The 18,343-nt window shown below is 32.9% G+C and overlaps 2 protein-coding genes across 5 annotated transcripts; one reads left to right on the top strand and one right to left on the bottom strand.

Moving 5' to 3' along the window:
- The first annotated feature begins 8,329 nt into the window (after positions 1-8,329).
- On the top strand, positions 8,330-12,283 carry LOC132064461 (ABSCISIC ACID-INSENSITIVE 5-like protein 7). Of its 2 annotated transcripts, none has more exons than XM_059457445.1 (5): positions 8,330-8,484; positions 9,606-10,690; positions 11,302-11,373; positions 11,466-11,495; positions 11,880-12,283. In XM_059457445.1, exons 2-5 carry the CDS (start codon positions 9,638-9,640, stop codon positions 11,952-11,954), a joined length of 1,230 nt encoding a protein of 409 aa, XP_059313428.1. In that variant the 5' UTR covers positions 8,330-8,484; positions 9,606-9,637; the 3' UTR covers positions 11,955-12,283. The 2 variants fall into 2 exon arrangements, with proteins under 2 accessions (XP_059313428.1, XP_059313429.1); XM_059457446.1 differs by having other exon boundaries at positions 8,343-8,484; positions 9,634-10,690.
- Positions 12,284-12,324: 41 nt separating this feature from the next.
- LOC132064459 (protein DJ-1 homolog C) lies at positions 12,325-17,981 on the bottom strand. 3 transcript variants are annotated; one of them, XM_059457442.1, is made up of 8 exons: positions 17,588-17,979; positions 16,421-16,621; positions 15,625-15,774; positions 15,355-15,534; positions 14,728-14,805; positions 13,562-13,762; positions 13,271-13,408; positions 12,325-13,202 (listed from the first exon to the last, which is right to left on the bottom strand). In XM_059457442.1, exons 1-8 carry the CDS (start codon positions 17,813-17,815, stop codon positions 12,993-12,995), a joined length of 1,386 nt encoding a protein of 461 aa, XP_059313425.1. In that variant the 5' UTR covers positions 17,816-17,979; the 3' UTR covers positions 12,325-12,992. The 3 variants fall into 3 exon arrangements, with proteins under 3 accessions (XP_059313425.1, XP_059313426.1, XP_059313427.1); XM_059457443.1 differs by lacking the exon at positions 14,728-14,805 and having other exon boundaries at positions 17,588-17,981; XM_059457444.1 differs by lacking the exon at positions 17,588-17,979 and having other exon boundaries at positions 15,625-15,785; positions 16,421-16,560.
- Positions 17,982-18,343: the final 362 nt, after the last annotated feature.

The raw sequence follows: 18,343 nt of genomic DNA, 5'->3' as shown, positions 1-18,343 counted from the left end.
TCCCCCTTTTTTGGCATAAATTCTAGCAGAACCACAAGTTTTGTGCACGTAGATAAAGATTGGCAGATTTTACCATATTTTTTAAATATTGTGGTGTTCGGATCAGCTTGTAAGTATCATAGCTATTGAGTATTGCGTAACTTTATTGTCAAGATTTGGATAGATAAAGAGAACTTAACTAGAATTTTATTTCCGCGCCAGCAATATAAACCTGAAATTTAATGTTCTTTACCCACTTCATTAACTATTGGATCATATCATTGGGTGCAAGATTTCACCATAATTATAACATTAATGACCAGACTCGTATTTTTTTTCCACGACCTGACTCGTATCCACTATATCATTGGGTGCAAGATTTCACCATAATTATAACATTAATGACCAGACTCGTATTTTTTTTCCACGACCTGACTCGTATCCACTATAATATGTCCAGTACTGTACGTTCGCACCTATTCTTCTATATCTTCACATGCTTTGTGGTTTATCCACAGATGCATTTTACTATTCGAGTGCAGAGTATCAACTACTCTATGCCGTTGGGCAGTAAAACTTATCTAAAAATAAATAAAATAAACGGTTGGCTGGCCATTTTCTTGCTAGCTTCTGGAATTCGATACCAAGAAGTGTTTTCATGCCAGCAACCTGCATCGACTCATTTAAATTCTCAGAGAAGAAATCAACAATCAAAATATTTTTATGCAAAAAGCTCGAAAAAAGAAAAAAACCGTGAGACGATAAACCCACAACACAAGTGAGACACACGTGAGATTGACTATATAGTAAACCGAGAAATTACAACCATGTGTCATGACGATAAACTCACAAGTCAGACCCGAAAATTCGAAATTTTTATATCTTATATCTAGCCTTACCCATGTTATATGTGCCCAATACAAATTAATTCAAAGGTCCAATAGATTAGTAACCTACAACCTTATCATTATAATATTGCGCCCAATATAGAATTTTCTACCAAATTAAATATAATATACCTTGAAAAGTTGGAGCTTACTTCGTAACTTTAAGAATAAGACAGCTTCAAATGAAACGGAGGGAATAATATAGAACTGAACTATGTAACGTGATACCTTTTGGTTCAGCAGTAATAACTATTTGCTTAATCCACATATTTGGTTTCACATTATGCTAAGACCTGCAACTTGGTAACTAACTCACATGAATTTCGTTTCTAATAAGGCTGTCTTAAAGGCACAAAAATTAAAACCGAAAATTCAAAATATCCAAACCGATTAACCCCAAACCAAACTTAAAGAATCCAATCCAATCCGAATTTATTTGGATTGGATTTGAATTGTAATTTTTTCAATCCGAAAACTGTAAATACAAATCAAAATTTTCATTCCGACAGCCCGAATGCCCACCCCTTTCTTATTGGCAGCCAAAGAAAAGATTAACCATTCCATATTTACTTACTTATGCGTTATTCAAACCTGTATTGGTACCTCATATGCACGGGATAGTATAGCTCTAAAAGTAGTCAAAGTATAACATTTTTTCACATATAAGAACCAAAAGAACATATTTTTATTAACTGGAAGTTAATGTCTTGAGGTCATATATTATAAGGAGTAAAATATAATATACCAATAACTCAAGGACCACAAGTGCTATTATCTCTATAAAATATAAATAAACTAATCTTTCTATTACAGAAATGGTAGCTATAACTGCCTCAAGTTTTCTCACCACATTTGAAGAAACTTGAAACGAAAAAAGAAAACAAAAATATAGAGGCATGGCATCTCTTTCGGAAATGATAAGTTTTTTTAGTGTTATAATATAGTGGAGATAAATTGATAGACCAATTTAATATTGTATTACTCCCTCCGGATCAAAAGAGTGTTCACTTAACCATTTGCATACTCTTTAAAAAATCGACTCTTAGACAAAAATAGAATTGATTAGACTATCCCTAATTAATTTGGCACTGATATTTGATCACATAGCATTTAATAGAGATAAATATGTAAAGATAAAATTAATTCTTTTTTGATTTTATAAATAAATACTCTTTTTCACTAAAAAATAAAATAAAAATAAGTGAATACTCTTTTTGACCGGAAGTAGTATATTGATTAGAAGAAGCTAAGAATACCTACTTCTCAACCGCGTTTTGAGTATTTAATTATTGGGATCAGAAATTTGCTGCCCCAATCGTCACTTTAATGCTTTCAGTAGCCTTGATTGACTCTTCAACTGTGCCTGTTTGACTAATAAGAATGAGTGAGATATGGCACATTACTCTCCATATTAAATTATTCAAGCCAAGTGGATGCCCACACCTCCATATTAACCTTTTTACATAATTTCTTTTAAAGAAAAATATCACGGACAAAGGCCACAAAATACAAATCGTTAAGGAATCTTACTTTCTGAAAGAAAAAAAAAAATTACCACTGGTGTCGGTTAAAATGCCCCCATCTTTTACTTTGGCATAAATTCTAGACGAACCACAAGTTTTGTGCACGTAGATAAAGATTGGCAGATTTTTACCATGTTTGGATCGAACGTACGCGTTAATTTTTAATATTGTGATGTTTGGAACACATAAAAGAAATTACCTAAAATTTTGTGAAATAATATCGAAATTTTATACTCCCTATTGAATAACTTTATTCGCAAGATTTGAACACATAAAAAAAATTACCTAAAATTTTACTTCCGTTGAAATATAAACTTGAAACTTTATATTTTTTATCCATTTCATTGACTATTAAATCATGTTTTTGGGTGCAAGATCTTATCATAATTATAACTTTATGACCTGACTCGTATCCACTATAATTTGTCCAATGCACGTTCGCACCTCATTCTTCTTTATCTTCACATGCTTTGTGTTTTGTCCACGCATGTATTTTACTATTCAAGTGCAGAGTATCCATTACTGTATTGGGCAGTAAAAATTGAAAGTAAAATAAACGGCTCGCCGGCCATTTTCTCACTAGCTAGCTTTTGGAATTCGATACCAAGAAGCGTTTTCATGGCAGCAACCTGCATCGACTCATTTCAATTTTCAAACAAGAGAAATCAAATATTTTTATTCAATTCAAAAAGCTCGAAAAAAAAATCGTGAGATGATAAATTCACCAGTCAAACACGCACACGTGAGATTGAGATCGCTTCAAATTGAACATAATCTTTGATTTTTATCATGCTGTTCTAGTATATGCATAACCAAGAAATTACAATTATGTGTCAGTTTTCGAGATCGCAATATGAAATACGTTTGGAATTTTCCTTTTATGAAATAATATGAATTAATAAAACATAGATACATAAAAATATTGAACAAGTATATAAACTTCAAAAAAGAAATACAACTTTCTCCATTTGCTTAACTAATTACCTATGAGGTCAAAGTCTTAGTCATTTAAACTTTTAACATTTTAACTCGGGTCATTTATAGGTTTGCCCTTTAAATGGAATGGTCTTTAATTTCTGCTCTTCAAATGGGTTGATCTTTAATTTTTATCCTTCAAAATCGAACTTATAGGATATCTATAAGTTATGTAGACGCTCAAAAAAATTTATGCTCCATAAGCATAAGTTTGATTTTGACGGACAAAAATTAAAGACCGGCCCATTTGAAGATCAAAAATCAAAGACCCGATCCATTCAAAGGGCAAAGCGGTGTAATTACTTGTTTTAACTTTCATTGTTAATTGTTAGTGAAATTATATACTTCAATTCGGATGCGAGCGCCATGATTTGGAGTTTATAGGTGCTGAATTTTTATATTTTAAGTTATTTGATACTAATAATCTCTAGACAAATACAAAGTTTGTGAACCAAAGCTACTGGATTCGATCGAAACCATCACCGGCACTCTAGCTCCACTCTGCTTCAAACTCATTTTGTGATTATCTTGAATTCATTTAAGATTTTGATAATGTATTTTATTTTACCTGTATCACCAAAACTCATGTTTTCATCTTCTAGAATCATCTAACACAAGAAAAAAATTCAATAACTTCCAATCTTTACTACAATATTTATAACTTTAGTTTGGAATATTTATACAAATTAACCTAATGATCCTACAATTAGTAAATAATAATAAAGTAAAAGATTTTAAAATTATATTTGAAAAGAATTTTAGGACAGATCTTTATAAGGATATATGAGCTCACTAAAAAGAAGCAAGATATAGGAAGTTTAAGGATAAAAGATATTATAATGCCTAATAAATTGTTCAGTTGTAAAAGAAAATTTGGTTCCAAAGCTGTCAAAATTTTACCAGAACGTATAAGGACAAATAATATATTCTCTCCATCCCAAAATATAAAAGCAATTTGATTAGTTTCGAGCTAAATTGAGTTAGATTAATTCAATATTTTAAAATTTAAATTTAAATATTGGAAAAATATACAGAAAAAATTATAAATTACAATTCTCCTATCAATACAATGTAAAGATTCTTAAAATATTTGTTAAAGTTTATTTGATTCTCAAAAAGTGAAATGTAATAAATATTTTGAGATAAAAGAGAAAAAAAAATTACTATAATAAAATTAATTACGAAAGCCCAAGTGAAAGAATGATGGTAAAAGCAACAGAGACTACCACGCGAGACCAATTATGAAGGCCAGTGAAATGATCTCGAAAAGTCAATGAATGCAAACCAGAATAAGGAAAAAAGACAAAACCACGTGTAGAACCTTCATAGCCTCAAGTTGAATGTGAGGACGGACAAATTTTTTTGAATCTCCCTTATTACATAAAAAAAGTAGTATGAAGCTATTATTATTTGGAAAATTATCAAACCTTTTTCCTTTGGCTCAATTTTTTTTATCTACTTATAAAAGAATCACTAGTACTCTCTACGGTTAAGTATCCGCTAAATCTTTTTATTTTATTTAAAAATAAATATTTACTTACATAATTAATAAGAATTTCATTTATTTTTTTAGATTTGCCGCTATTTACTTAAGGCAATAATGTTAGTATTAATTAAGGATAGTTTACAAAAAAGTTATTTTTGCGAGGAATTAGTGTTTTTTAAAGAGTGTGAAAAAGGCTGAATGACCACTTGTTTTGAACCAGAAGGAGTATAATTTTATACTCCGTGTTTTTATAATGTCTAATAATTTTTAGTAAGTACTCCCTCTATTTCAATTTATGTGAACCTATTTTCTTTTTAGTTCCTGCCAAAATGAATGACCTCTTTCCTAATTTGGAAACAAATTCACTTTATGAGATGATTTACAGCCACACAAATATTCAAGACTTATTTTGAATCACAAGTTTTAAAAGTCTTCACTTTTTTTAAATGTCGTGTCAAGTCAAATGAGTTCATATAAATTGAAACGAAAGAGTATTAAAAAGGAGTAGTAAACAACTCAATAAGCACCAAATGAGTTCATCCAATGCACGTTCGCACCTCATTCTTCTTTATCTTCACTTGTGTGTTTTGTCCACGCATGTATTTTACTATTCAAGTGCAGAGCATCCATTGCTATATTGGGCAGTAAAAATTGAAAGTAAAATAAAATAAACGGCTCGCTGGCCATTTTCTCACTAGCTAGCTTTTGGAATTCGTACCAAGAAGCGTTTTCATGCTAGCAACCTGCATCGACTCATTTCAATTTTCAAACAAGAGATCAACAATCAAATATTTTTATTCAATTCAAAAAGCTCGAAAAAAAAAATCGTGAGATGATAAATTCACCAGTCAAACACACACACGTGAGATTGAGATCGCTTCAAATTGAACATAATCTTTGATTTTTAGTATATGCATAACCAAGAAATTACAATCATGTGTCAGTTTTTGAGAGCGAACTATGAAATACGTTTGGAATTTTCCTTTTATGAAATAATAAAACATAGATACATAAAAATATTGAACAAGTATATAAACTTCAAAAAAGAAATACAACTTTCTCCATTTGCTTAACTAGTTCTATGAGGTCCGTGCTAAGTCCGGGCTCAAACCTTTAACATTTTAACTTGGGTCATTTGCACAGGTTTGCCCTTTAAATGGTCTGGTCTTTAATTTTTGCTCTTCAAATTGGCCGATCTTTAATTTTTGCCCTTCAAAATCGAATTTATAGGATATCTATAAGTTATGTGAGCGCCCTTAAAGAATTTATGCTCCTATAAGCATAAGTTTAATTTTGACGGACAAAAATTAAAGACCAGCCCATTTGAAGAGCAAAAATCAAAGACCAGTCCATTTAAAGGGCAAACCGTGCAATTACTTGTTTTAACTTTCATTGTTAATTGTTAGTGAAATTATATACTTCAATTCAGATGCAGCGCCATGATTGGAGTTTATGGGTGCTGAATTTTATTTTTTTAAGTTATTTGATACTAATAATCTATAGACAAATACAAAGTTTGTGAACCAAAATTTACCTTGGATTTGATCGAAACCATGCTATGACTCTAGCTCCACTCTGCTTCAAACTCATTTTGTGATTATCTTGAATTCATTTAAGATTTTGATAATGTATTTTATTTTACCTGTATCACCAAAACTCATGTTTTCATCTTCTAGAATCATCTAACACAAGAAAAAAATTCAATAACTTCAAATCTATACTACAATATTTATAACCTTAGTTTGGAATATTTATACAAATTAACCTAATGATCCTACAATTAGTAAATAATAATAAAGTAAAAGATTTTAAAATTATATTTGAAATTTTTTTTAGGACAGATCTTTATAAGGATATATGAGCTCACTAAAAAGAAGCAAGATATAGGAAGTTTAAGGATAAAAGATATTATAATGCCTAATAAATTGTTCAGTTGTAAAAGAAAATTTGGTTCCAAAGCTGTCAAAATTTTACCAGAACATATAAGGATAAATAATATATTCTTTCCATCCCAAAATATAAAAGCAATTTGATTAGTTTCGAGCTAAATTGAGTCAGATTAATTCAATATTTTAAAATTTAAATATTCGAAAAATATACAGAAAAAATTATAAATTGCAATTCTCCTCTCAATACAATGTAAAGATTCTTAAAATATATTAAAGTTTATATAATTTAATTCTCAAAAAGTGAAATGTGATAAATATTTTTGAGATAAAAGAGAAAAAAAATAACAAAAAATTACTATAATAAAATTAATTACCAAGGCCCAAGTGGAAGAATAATGGTAAAAGCAATAGAAACTACCACGCGAGACCAATTATAAAGGCCACTGAAATGATCTCAAAAGTCAATGAATGCAAATCAGAATAAGGAAAAAAGACAAAATCACGTGGAGAACCTTCATAGCCTCAAGTTGAATGTGAGGACAGACAAATTATTTTGAATCTCCCTCATTACATAAAGTAGTATGAAGCTATTATTATTTGGAAAATCATCAAACCTTTTTCCTTTGGCTCAATTTTTTTTTATGTACTTATAAAAGAATCGCTAGTACTCTCTTCGATTAAGTATCCGCTTATCCTTTTTATTTTATTTAAAAATAAGTATTTACTTACCTAATTAAGAAGGATTTCATTTATTTGTTTAGATTTGCCGCTATTTAGTTAAGGCAATAATGTTAGTATTAATTAAGGATAGTTTACAAAAAAGTTATTTTTGCTAGGAATTAGTGTTTTTTTAAAAGAGTGTGAAAAAGGCTGAATGACCACTTATTTTGAATCAGAAGGAGTATGATTTTATACTTCGTGTTTTTATAATGTCTAATATTTTTTAGTAAGTACTCCCTCTATTTTAATTTATGTGAACTTATTTTCTTTTTAGTCCCTACAAAAATGAATGACCTCTTTTCTAATTTGAAAATAAATTCATTTTATGAAATGATTTGCAACCATATAAATATTCAAGACTTATTTTGAACCACAAATTTTAAAAATTTTCATTCTTTCTTAAATATGTAAATAGTTTTATTTCGAGTTTTAAACCAGTTCAAATAAATTGAAACGGAAGAGTATTAAAAAGGAGTAGTATACAAATCAATAAGCACCACATATTTCTTTGTCAGAAAAGCATGAATTTACGGCAATCATCCATCCACTTTGCAATATCTCATTGGCCAAAGTCACATCAGAAATCAAAGCTCTCTTATTGGTACACGTTTTGAACCTATACAGCAACACGTAATTGGAAATAAATTAAAATGTCAAAAAAAAAGAGTAAATTACGGCAGTACTCCCGTCATTTAATTTATGTGATATAATTTAACTATAAAATTTAAGAAAAAATAAACACTTTTAAAAATTATAATTTAAAATAAATTATAAATATTTATGTGACTGTAAATATTTTCATTAAAGATAAAAAAATAAAATTTTAAATTAAATTATTTTTAAATATAAAAATATATTTTGAAACAAATTAAAAATGAAAGTGTGTCAAGTTGCGCTTTAAAAGACTCGCCAGATGTAAGAAGAGACACTTGTCGACTCTAGCAAGCCCTAAAATCAGCGAAGAAGAAGGAAACGACACGATTCTGCTCTCTTCTTGATCCCCTTCCTCATCTGCACATAAAAGGGTATAATTGTCTATCCACTCTCATCATATTTTCTTTTGTCTCTATTCTAACAACAACCTCAAGAAATTATCAATCTCTTTTCTTGATTAATAAACTTCAAATCTTTGTATTATTGGGTTAATCTTTTTTCCTATCTTGGACTTGAACAAGATTAATATGAAGTATATTTTAAGTATAGGTGATACAGGATGGATTAGTTTTAAGTCAAGTTGTTACTCAAGTGATTTTTGTCCTGGGTTTTTGGGGATTGTTAAATCTTGGATCCATTGTATCTGAGTCAGGTCAAACTGATCTAGGCTACTAGGTTTGTTACGTTTTATGCTGAAATGAGCTAATACTAATCTGGGGTTTTAAGTAAAGACAGATTGATCATGGTTTTTCAGTTATTTTGAGAGTTACTGTAAAGTAAGATCTTAAAGATTGCATCTTTCTCTAGTGGACATCATCAATTTGTCTAAAGACTATGGATGTGTTTGGTAGGAAGAAAAATGTTTTCGATAGAATTTTTTTTCTTGGGAAATGTTTTCCTGAAAAATAAGTGGGTTTTACTTATTTTTTAATATTTGATAAGTAGAAAATATTATGCCGAAAGCATTTTATATAATCTAAGCAAACACTATAAGTATGGGGTGGAGGGTAGCAGTGTAGGGGTGGTGTGGATGGGGATATTGGGCGTGGGGGTGGAGGTGGGGTGTGTTAGAGGTTGGGGAGGAGACAATTGTTGTGATATATCCCTTATAAAACTTGTTTTCACTATTTTTATTGTTTCGCTCATTTTTAATAACTTGTTTTTCTAGAAAAAATGTTTTTAAAAAATCTTAACCAACCACACATTAGAAAAACATTTTCCAGTATAGCTCAAGAATGATTTGAATCGTTTGGAGACAGTAATGGAATTAATATTTGCTCTATTGGTTTATGAAAAAAGCCTTCAAACTTGTCACTTCAATTAGTCCTGTTATTTGTTAATTTGGTGACCATTATGTATCCTGAAGCTATGGGTTTAATTGTACTTCTTGGCTTTGATACATTTTAAAAAAAAAAAAAAAAAGGTTCCAATGGTCAGCTGCTGCTGGACTACTATAACTGCTAAAATTCTTACTACAGAACTTTTTGATCAGATAATCAATTATCCCTATGCTTTTCTAGTACCATGGAATCTTACATGAACTTCAAGAACATTGCTGACACGCCACAGCCAGGTAGCAACGGGGGAAAATCAATGGGTAATATTGATTACCCTTTGGCTAGGCAATCTTCCATATACTCATTGACCTTTGATGAGCTTCAAACAACATTTAGTGGACTTGGAAAAGATTTTGGATCGATGAATATGGAGGACCTCTTGAAAAGCATTTGGACAGCTGAAGAGTCTCAAGCTGTGACATCTTCTACTGGTGGAGGAGATGCGAAGGCACCTGTAGGAAATCTACAAAGGCAAGGTTCTTTGACACTACCTCGGACACTTAGTCAGAAAACTGTTGATGAAGTATGGAGAAATTTTCAGAAAGAAACTGTTAGTACCAAAGATGGAAGTGGCACTGGGAAATCAAACTTTGGTGGGCAGAGGCAATCTACTTTGGGAGAAATGACATTGGAGGAGTTTTTGGTTAAAGCAGGTGTAGTTAGAGAAGATATGCAATCTACTTCCAACTCGAATGATATTACATTTAACAATGGATTAAGTCAACAGGCTAACAACAATGGTTTGAACATAGCATTTCAACAACCAACTCAAAACACAGGACTGTTGATTAATCAAATCGCAGCCAATAACATGTTGAATGCGGTTGATGCCACGTCATCACAGCACCAAAAACCTCTTTTTCCCAAGCAAACAACAGTGGCATTTGCATCTCCTATGCAATTATCGAACAATGGTCATCTGGCTAGCCCTCAGACAAGGGCTCCTGCAGTTGGAATGTCCAATCCTGTTGTGACTACTAATATAGCTCAAGGCGGGGTTATGGGGATGGCAGGATTTCATAATGGAGTTTCACCAGCAAAAGGAGGATCTCCTGTAAATGATTTTGTTTCAAGGAGCAATGTGGATAATCCGTCATCTCTTTCCCCTTCCCCTTATGCATTCAGTGAAGGTGGAAGGGGCAGGAGATCGGGAAGTTCTTTGGAAAAAGTTGTAGAGAGAAGGCGTAGGAGGATGATTAAGAACAGAGAATCTGCAGCTAGATCAAGGGCTCGGAAGCAGGTGAACCCATCTGTTGAGCTATTATATGATGATCTACAATATTTTCTTGTGCTTCTGATTCTTGAGGACCATTACATTCATAGGATTTACTCTAAAGTAATTAATATATCACTTTGTCACCAACTTTGTATAATGAAACTGACTCATGCAGTTTTGACTAACAGAACTGAAGATTTTGACTTATGACTTGATGTTTAATATAGACTTCCTGATGACAATCTTTTTTTTACTACTTTAGATATAACAATGGCTGATAAATTTTCAAACATTATTACATCTGCTTAAAACAGCTCTCTTATGCTTTATCAAGCTAATAATTTTAATAACCAGCCCTGAAAAAAAGGACAGGTATTCATGGATTAATAAGTTTCTTGGCAAAGCAAATAATACATTGAGTGTGGTTTGGATTTTAGGAAGTGCATGTGCACTCAGTTGCAGCTTTAGATGTTTGGATTTTTATTACTAGTGTGGGGAATTTTAAGAGTGAGAAAGAGGAAGTAGTTGGTTATAACACACTTATAAACTTTGGTTTCCGATGAATAACTTGAACTTGTTAAATGTTTATATTGTGAATGGACTTCTTAGTTGCACCTTTATCTGGGATGTGACAGGCCTATACTTTAGAGTTGGAAGCTGAAGTCGCAAAGCTTAAAGAAATTAATGAAGAGTTGCGGAAGAAACAGGTATGTATCAAATGGTCGGAAATCATAGAATTACTGCAATGTGATTGAAAAGTGTTCTTGTTATAACGTTCACTTTCAATTTTTTTGTGCAGGCTGAAATTATGGAGAAGCAGAAAAATCAGGTACGAAATTCCTTTAGTATTGGCAAAACTTTCTCTGTGTCAATGACTTGTACTAATAATTGGTATGAAGGTTAAGTTAAAATAACAGAAGTTCAGCCACATTGTAAGCAAATGAATTCTATAGTAGTACATGACTTACTAATCAACAAAAAGAGCAACGCTTCCGTGAACGAGCTATGTTTATGTCATCAATTGCCTGAGTGGATGGAGTAATTGCACTTTCTGGTGAAAAATGTATCACCTGTGAAGATGTATAAATTTGAAACTTTTCAGGTTGTGAGACTAAAGCATGTTATTAGTTTAACCAAGTTGTCTACTGTCTGGTAGATTGCTCGTGTCGTCCCTAAATTTGGTTGTTAACCATTCCGTTCTGTGCAATTGCAGCTACTGGAAAAAAGGAATATGCCTTGCGGATATAAGTTAAGATGCTTGAGAAGGACACTGACAGGACCTTGGTAGAAGAATGAGGAGTTGAAGCAAAAATTCCCTGGTACAAGCTTAGGCAACAGTTAGGTGGGTGGTTTTGTGAGTTATGATCTGATCCAGATCTATCTTCTTCACACGTTTGGTAATTTTATGTATGGGAGTGAGATGGTGCCCATGTTATGTACATTATGTAAACAATCTGCTTGTATGAAATTTTCTCTGTGTAATTTTAATTGGTTTCACACATTAGTCATATAGGCAAGTAGGGATGCATCAGTTCCATAGTTAGGTGATAGATTCATTACAAGATCCAGGCAAGAGATAATAAATTATTTATGAACCAACATTTCTACTTTCTTACATTTGCAAGTCTTGCTTCAACTAAAATTCAATCAATTCGTCATCTTCAAAGTGCTCATAAACAAAACCGAACAAGTACTCTAGCATTCTCCTGGACGTGGATTCAGCAAAGAAATGATCATCCAAATCAACAATAGAATCTATTATCTAGTGTACAGCAATATCTCTTCTCTTTCTTTATCTATGCTCTACATGGCACAAAAACATGAATTCTGGAGGCCAAATCTACAGTAAGAAAAGAAACTTGTAGGTGAGAGTACTGTAAAACGTCCGGATGACACAAAGATGAGGCGAAGGAATATTCGCCCATCACCTCGTTATACTTATCTTCACTCTGTCCAATGCATCCTGGCAGAGTGATAGTAAATGCCCTAATTCCAGGTAAAGATCTAGTAGAACTCTGGTTTGGACAAATCTTCTCAAGAATAGGGGAAAAGATTAAAGTGAACGTATAAACCATCTTGCTGTGAGATCTCCACCCAGTCTGTCCTGATTGCAGATAAGCACTGACTTGGCTACTGCATTGAAATGAATTAAGTACCTTTGACAGACTTAGGAAAAGCTCACTCTCAAGCTCGTTATATCAGCTACCAACTCACCAAGGACCAGAAACTTGTTTTTCTTGTAATGGCCAGTGAAGTATGTAGTCCATCAATTTGAGCTACCCATTAACATACTCGGCACTCTGAAGTTTGCAGGACCATGGTAATTCTAGCTCTTAGGGTACTGATAGACAAGGCCTTCTGCTACACTCCTTGCCCTTGCATGCCCGAAAAGCTTGCTCACAATAGCCAATGCAAACTGCGTTGCTGTAGCAAGTCCCTGGCTTGTGATGAGTTTACCATCAATAACTACTTGAGCGTCATTTAGCCCGTCTTTCAGCTTGTCTAAGACATCGGGATGTGCAGTGGCTTTCTTGTCCTGTTTAAGGAAGTGTAAATTAAACTTCTTCTCCCAAAATCAAGACTTTCGAATGGGTAACAGCATACCTTTATTAACCCCTGTTTCTGCAAGACTGCAGGTGAAGAGCAGATTGCACCAAATATTCTTCCAGCTGACTCTTGTTCCTTAAGCAACTTCTTCAGAATTTTTGACTTGTGCAGCCGTTCAGCCCCAGTAGTTCCTCCCTAAATAATTAGAACCAAATTAATTATCAAAGCAACTGATGGACCTACAAAAATCACTCTCATTTATGAGTTGGTAATAGGTACATTTGCCTAAATTTTTTGGAGAATGGGTGAAAATGCAGGTTAAAATTAAATGAGAAGATTTAGCCTCACCGGGAGGATGATCAAGTCATATATGGAGTCAGAAATAGCATTGATCAACTTGTCTGCAACAATTTTTGTTCCACTTGATGCCAAGACCTGTGCTGATTTTTCTACTGAAGCCACCACAACATTCACCTTTGCTCGTCTTAGAACGTCTATCAAGGTAACAACTTCAATATCTTCAGACCCGTTCGCTATTGGAATGAGAACCTACAAAATTGTGGACATGGAGAACATTGAGACATGTTTCGGGAAATAAATTCTTATTAAATAGAAAAGTGAAAAACCTACTAAATGTACAAAATCAAGAAAAGGCAAAGCTTTATTGTTTTCTTTTTTTTTTTTTTTGAGTAAAAGGTAACTCAAAGCTTTATTGTTTCTTTACACGACAGCGTTATTAATCCTAGGATACAAGGCCAAATCTCTCATCAAGTCAGACAAGCACCAGCGTATAATTGCTCCTAAATTATGGAGTTGCTTTTATATACATATCTCAAGCACAAATTCCATGTGCAAAGAGTATATTCCCTACAGCTGAGAACATTTGCAACTAACCCTTGCGCAAAGTCAAACAAGCTTCATATTAACCACAGTGACTTGTGTCTAGACATATTTTACCATAAGGTAGCACCTGGAGCATCAGAAGAAAAGAATAAAGAAACCATTTGCTGAATTCCAAAAAACAGAAGATGACTGCTGACACCGAGATGTTTTTCGCACGGCATTTACTTGCAAGAAGGATTCTTAGAGAAACATGAAATTGCATCATCATTATAAAAGAAGATGTGACAGAGAAATAAGCTGTAAAGAAAATTTAAGTTTCAAACAGTGTAACTCAAATGCCATGTTGAATCTTAAACCTTGACAGCAAGATAGCTTAGTCAAATATTCATGCATAAAGCAATTTACCAGTTTCAAAAAAAAAAATAAAAAAAAATTCATGCATAAAGCTCCACTCTAATTCAGAGGCAGATGAGGAAGTATTATGCCAGAACACTGAATGGTTAAGCACTGAATAAGGAAAATGCCCATTCATAAATAAGACCCTTGAACATTGCCCTTCACATTATGCCACAAGATAAAGTACTCACAGGGAAGGTGATTATATTGTTATTGAAATTCTGTAATTGCAGTTCAAATTCTAGCTATATAAATCAAAAACAAAGAAGGCTTACTTGGGGGGTGTGATCAAGAGACCATCCAACTTCATTGAATTCTTGTCTCTTTGGGTCATCATCTGCAGGTTTCATTAACTACAAAAAATGTAGGGAAGTTCTATGAGAACAATCTAAATATACCAAGCAAACCAATAAGATAAAAAACGCAGGTCAGATACAAACAAATCAAAGGCAAAATAACAATGAAGTGTTCACAAAAGGTTTTTCATAATTGCAAGTTGTGCATAAGCCATCTGAACTTTAGCTGTATCCTGTTCAATTGAACTCGTAAACTGAGTCACAAGAAACAACTTTCTCTTAACACCCTTTTCATAGTTGATCCTAGAAATAGAACAAAACTGGCAGTGCTGGAAGCAATGGGGAAACCGTAAATAAGGTGCATCTCTTAGTTAAACATGTCCACAGAACCTAATTAGCAATAGGTCATGATTGACAGTATTTTTTCAGTGTCTCAACCCAATACGAACTAGATAGTATTTGGATATAACTAATTAACAAACCATGGATTATCCAGTTTTATTGGTCGGCTCAGCTTTGAGATTAAAAAAGAAAATCTGTGTGAAGAAGTCTAGAACTAGAAGTTAAGTAAAGACTTTAAAAATATCAATAATTCCATTCACTTACCAATAGTTCTCCAATTTCTCTGGCAACAGGCTCACCAAACAGCTGCTCCACTAAACATACGGCAAACTCAAATGAAGTGCCAGGACCACGGCTTGTTGTTAGCTCTCCAGAGACTTGTGTGTTAGTTTTCACAGCCCGGAAGGAAGAAATTTTGTCTATAAATGCAGGATGACAAGTGATCTTGACGAACACTGCATATCAATTTTAACCAAACCAGGAACATAGAGACTTGGCAGAAAGCAAACTCAATAAACTAAATGCAATAGTCACCTGTTTCCTCTTGAGAAGACCCCAAGGCAAAAGAGTGACTGCTGGAGCAGCACATATGGCACCATAAAGTCGCTTCTGCTCAGCTTGCCTGCTTGTGATCTTTTGGAGAACTTCACAGTCTCTTAAACGAGCAGAACCTGGCATTCCTCCCTGGAACAAGTCTATACATCAGTTATTAAATTTGCATCTATGACATTGACACATAGATAAAATTGTGATGAAGGGAGCAGAAAGAATAAGCTAACTTATCAAAGAAAACAACAACAACAATCCAGTGCAATCCCACATGTGGGGTCTGGGGAGGGTAGTGTGTACGCAGACCTTATCCCTACCTTGAGAAGGTAGAGAGACTGTTTCCGATAAGCTAACTTATCAAATCCTTAAGCTAAATTAGAGATACAAAATACTAAGTTTAGGTAGAACAAGAAAAAACTCTCCGAGGACGAAAATGCTGCAATAGAACATGGTGATTTGCTTTTTACAGCGCATCCGTTCAACTAATTCCTGAGCTTAACGTGGCATCTGTGATTTGCTTTGCAAGTAAAAGCAATGTTGGAGTGAAGAAAGGATATTAGTAGTAAAAGAAGCAGCAGAGTCAGTATACTGACTTCTAAACAAATGCATTTCCAATAAATCTTCACAGCTTGTAAGAAACAGATACTTATTTGTTATGGATATTTCATTCAAAAACTTAAATGAAAGCAACAATAGTACAATACTAAGGAAAGCTCATACTAACTGGCAATGCAACAAGATCAAATATTATAGTACAATACTAAGGAAAACTCATACTAACCGGCAATGCAACAAGATCAAATGTTTCAGTGGAACAAACAGAGATGAAAACATCAGCAACTAGCCTAGTGCCTCCAGATGCTTCAATCTCCAACTGCTGCTCTACTGACGCCACTGTTACCTCTGCACCAGCCCGGCGCAGAACATCAGCCAATATCACAGCTTCCATTTCTTCTGTGCCAAATCCAATTGGCACAAGAACCTATAGGAACCTCAAAAATGAAAAGAAAAATCAAAACTCAATGAACCTCTATAGTTAACATTAATATCCATTCTCACTATTAAATATCGATCAATCAATCAACTTATATTCTTACATTTATCGCTACTGCACTATTTATTCTACTTCTCTACCCCTTTTCTACTTATTAATTACTCCCTTTGTCCAATTTATGTGACACTCTTTCCTTCTTAGCTAGTCCCAAAAAGAATGACACATTTCTATATTTAGTAACAATTTGACTTTAAACTTACCATTTTACCTTTAATGAGATAATTTAAAGCCACCCAAATATCTATGGCTTATTTTATACCACAAGTTTCAAAAGCCTTACTTTTATTCTTAAACTCCATGCCCCAGTCAAACACCTTCACATAAATTAGGACGGAGAAAGTACATAAAAACATTCATAGTCAAAACCATTAACTACTAACTAATTTGAATGAAACTTTAACTTAAAATAAGCTTCAATACCCAAAGTAGTCATGAAACCTCAATATAGTGTGCTACATTTGAAGACCATTTCATTCCCATACTAGCGAGTAATTTGTCAACGACATGAATCTTTGGTCCTATTTCATTCCTATACTGGTAGGTAATTTATCTTTTAAGGAAAAAACTTCATCAAAATTTGATACTCATAAATCAAAAAGATTGTCCTCCTTCCCTTTTTAGTCTGACCCAAAAAGATTGTCCCCTTTCTATATTTAAACAATTTAACTTTATGAGATGATTTACAGCCACACAAATATCAAAGGCTTATTTTGGATCCACATTTGAAAAGTCTTATTTCTTAAATTTCACTTTGTCGTCAAAAACAATCTTTTTGGGACGGAGGGAGTAGGTAACTTCTATCATAATATCAATCTAACGCAACATTTCACATTTTTTTTAGATATGAAGCAAATGAATAAACACAAAAAATGAGGAGCAGAAAGAATAAGACACCTTTTTGGGTGGAGTGGGCGTGGCAGTAGATGTAGAGGTAGTTATGGGATCCAATGTATGAGTTCCAGACACTATTTTAGCTGATTTTGAATAAGGTTTCATAGTGGATGAATTTCGTTGATGAAGGGCTGCAAATTTGAGAGAAGTAAGTGTATGGGAAATAGGAATGAAGTTGAAAATTGGAGACTTGGCACTGGAAACTGAGAACAGTGGCGATATTGACTTCATTGTTACTGTAACAGAGTCGTTGTTTGTTGCCGGAATGTGTATAACCGACGGAAATACAACAATTTGGGTGAGGTTACAGAGGGGGACTATAGAAAGTTAATCGGATAATGTCATGAATTACGAATATCTTTTGCTTGGATTTTTTTAGGAGAAAAAGGTTCAATATTCAACTTTTATTTTATTTACGAACATTACTAAATTATCTTATATATAATAAAAAAAATAACTCAATTTTGCCGATGTGCCAACAAAAAGAGATTCGATATTTTTTTTTTGTAACTAAAAGATCATTTAGTTTTGCTTAAGTATCATATAAATGTATCTTTCTTCCTCCTAATGAATTTTTGATATTTATATAAAGTTTAGTGACTTTTTTTATTACCAAAAAAAAGTTTATTAACGATTGTTTTTTTTGCCATAAAAAATAATTTAGTAATAGTCCAATAAAACAAAAGTTAAATGGTCATACAGTGAGATTAACCCATCACGCAGAGAAAATGCCAAACAAATGAAAGGGAAATACGTGAT

The sequence above is a fragment of the Lycium ferocissimum genome, chromosome 7, assembly GCF_029784015.1.
Source record: "Lycium ferocissimum isolate CSIRO_LF1 chromosome 7, AGI_CSIRO_Lferr_CH_V1, whole genome shotgun sequence".
Classification (NCBI taxonomy): Eukaryota; Viridiplantae; Streptophyta; class Magnoliopsida; order Solanales; family Solanaceae; genus Lycium; species Lycium ferocissimum.
The sequence above is the reverse complement of the archived record's forward strand: the minus strand, read 5'-3'. Positions and strand labels throughout refer to the sequence as shown.

Bases quoted from the DNA above. Each gene is read 5' to 3' on its own strand.
- LOC132064461 (XM_059457445.1), top strand. From the start codon at position 9,638: ATGGAATCTTACATGAACTTCAAGAACATTGCTGACACGCCACAGCCA. The intron at 10,691-11,301 runs GTGAACCCATCT...GGGATGTGACAG, and splicing joins GATCAAGGGCTCGGAAGCAG to GCCTATACTTTAGAGTTGGA. The intron at 11,374-11,465 runs GTATGTATCAAA...TTTTTTGTGCAG, and splicing joins AAGAGTTGCGGAAGAAACAG to GCTGAAATTATGGAGAAGCA.
- LOC132064459 (XM_059457442.1), bottom strand. From the start codon at position 17,815: ATGAAGTCAATATCGCCACTGTTCTCAGTTTCCAGTGCCAAGTCTCCA. The intron at 16,622-17,587 runs GTGTCTTATTCT...AGGTTCCTATAG, and splicing joins CGCCCACTCCACCCAAAAAG to GTTCTTGTGCCAATTGGATT. The intron at 13,203-13,270 runs GTATGCTGTTAC...TTCCTTAAACAG, and splicing joins AGAAACAGGGGTTAATAAAG to GACAAGAAAGCCACTGCACA.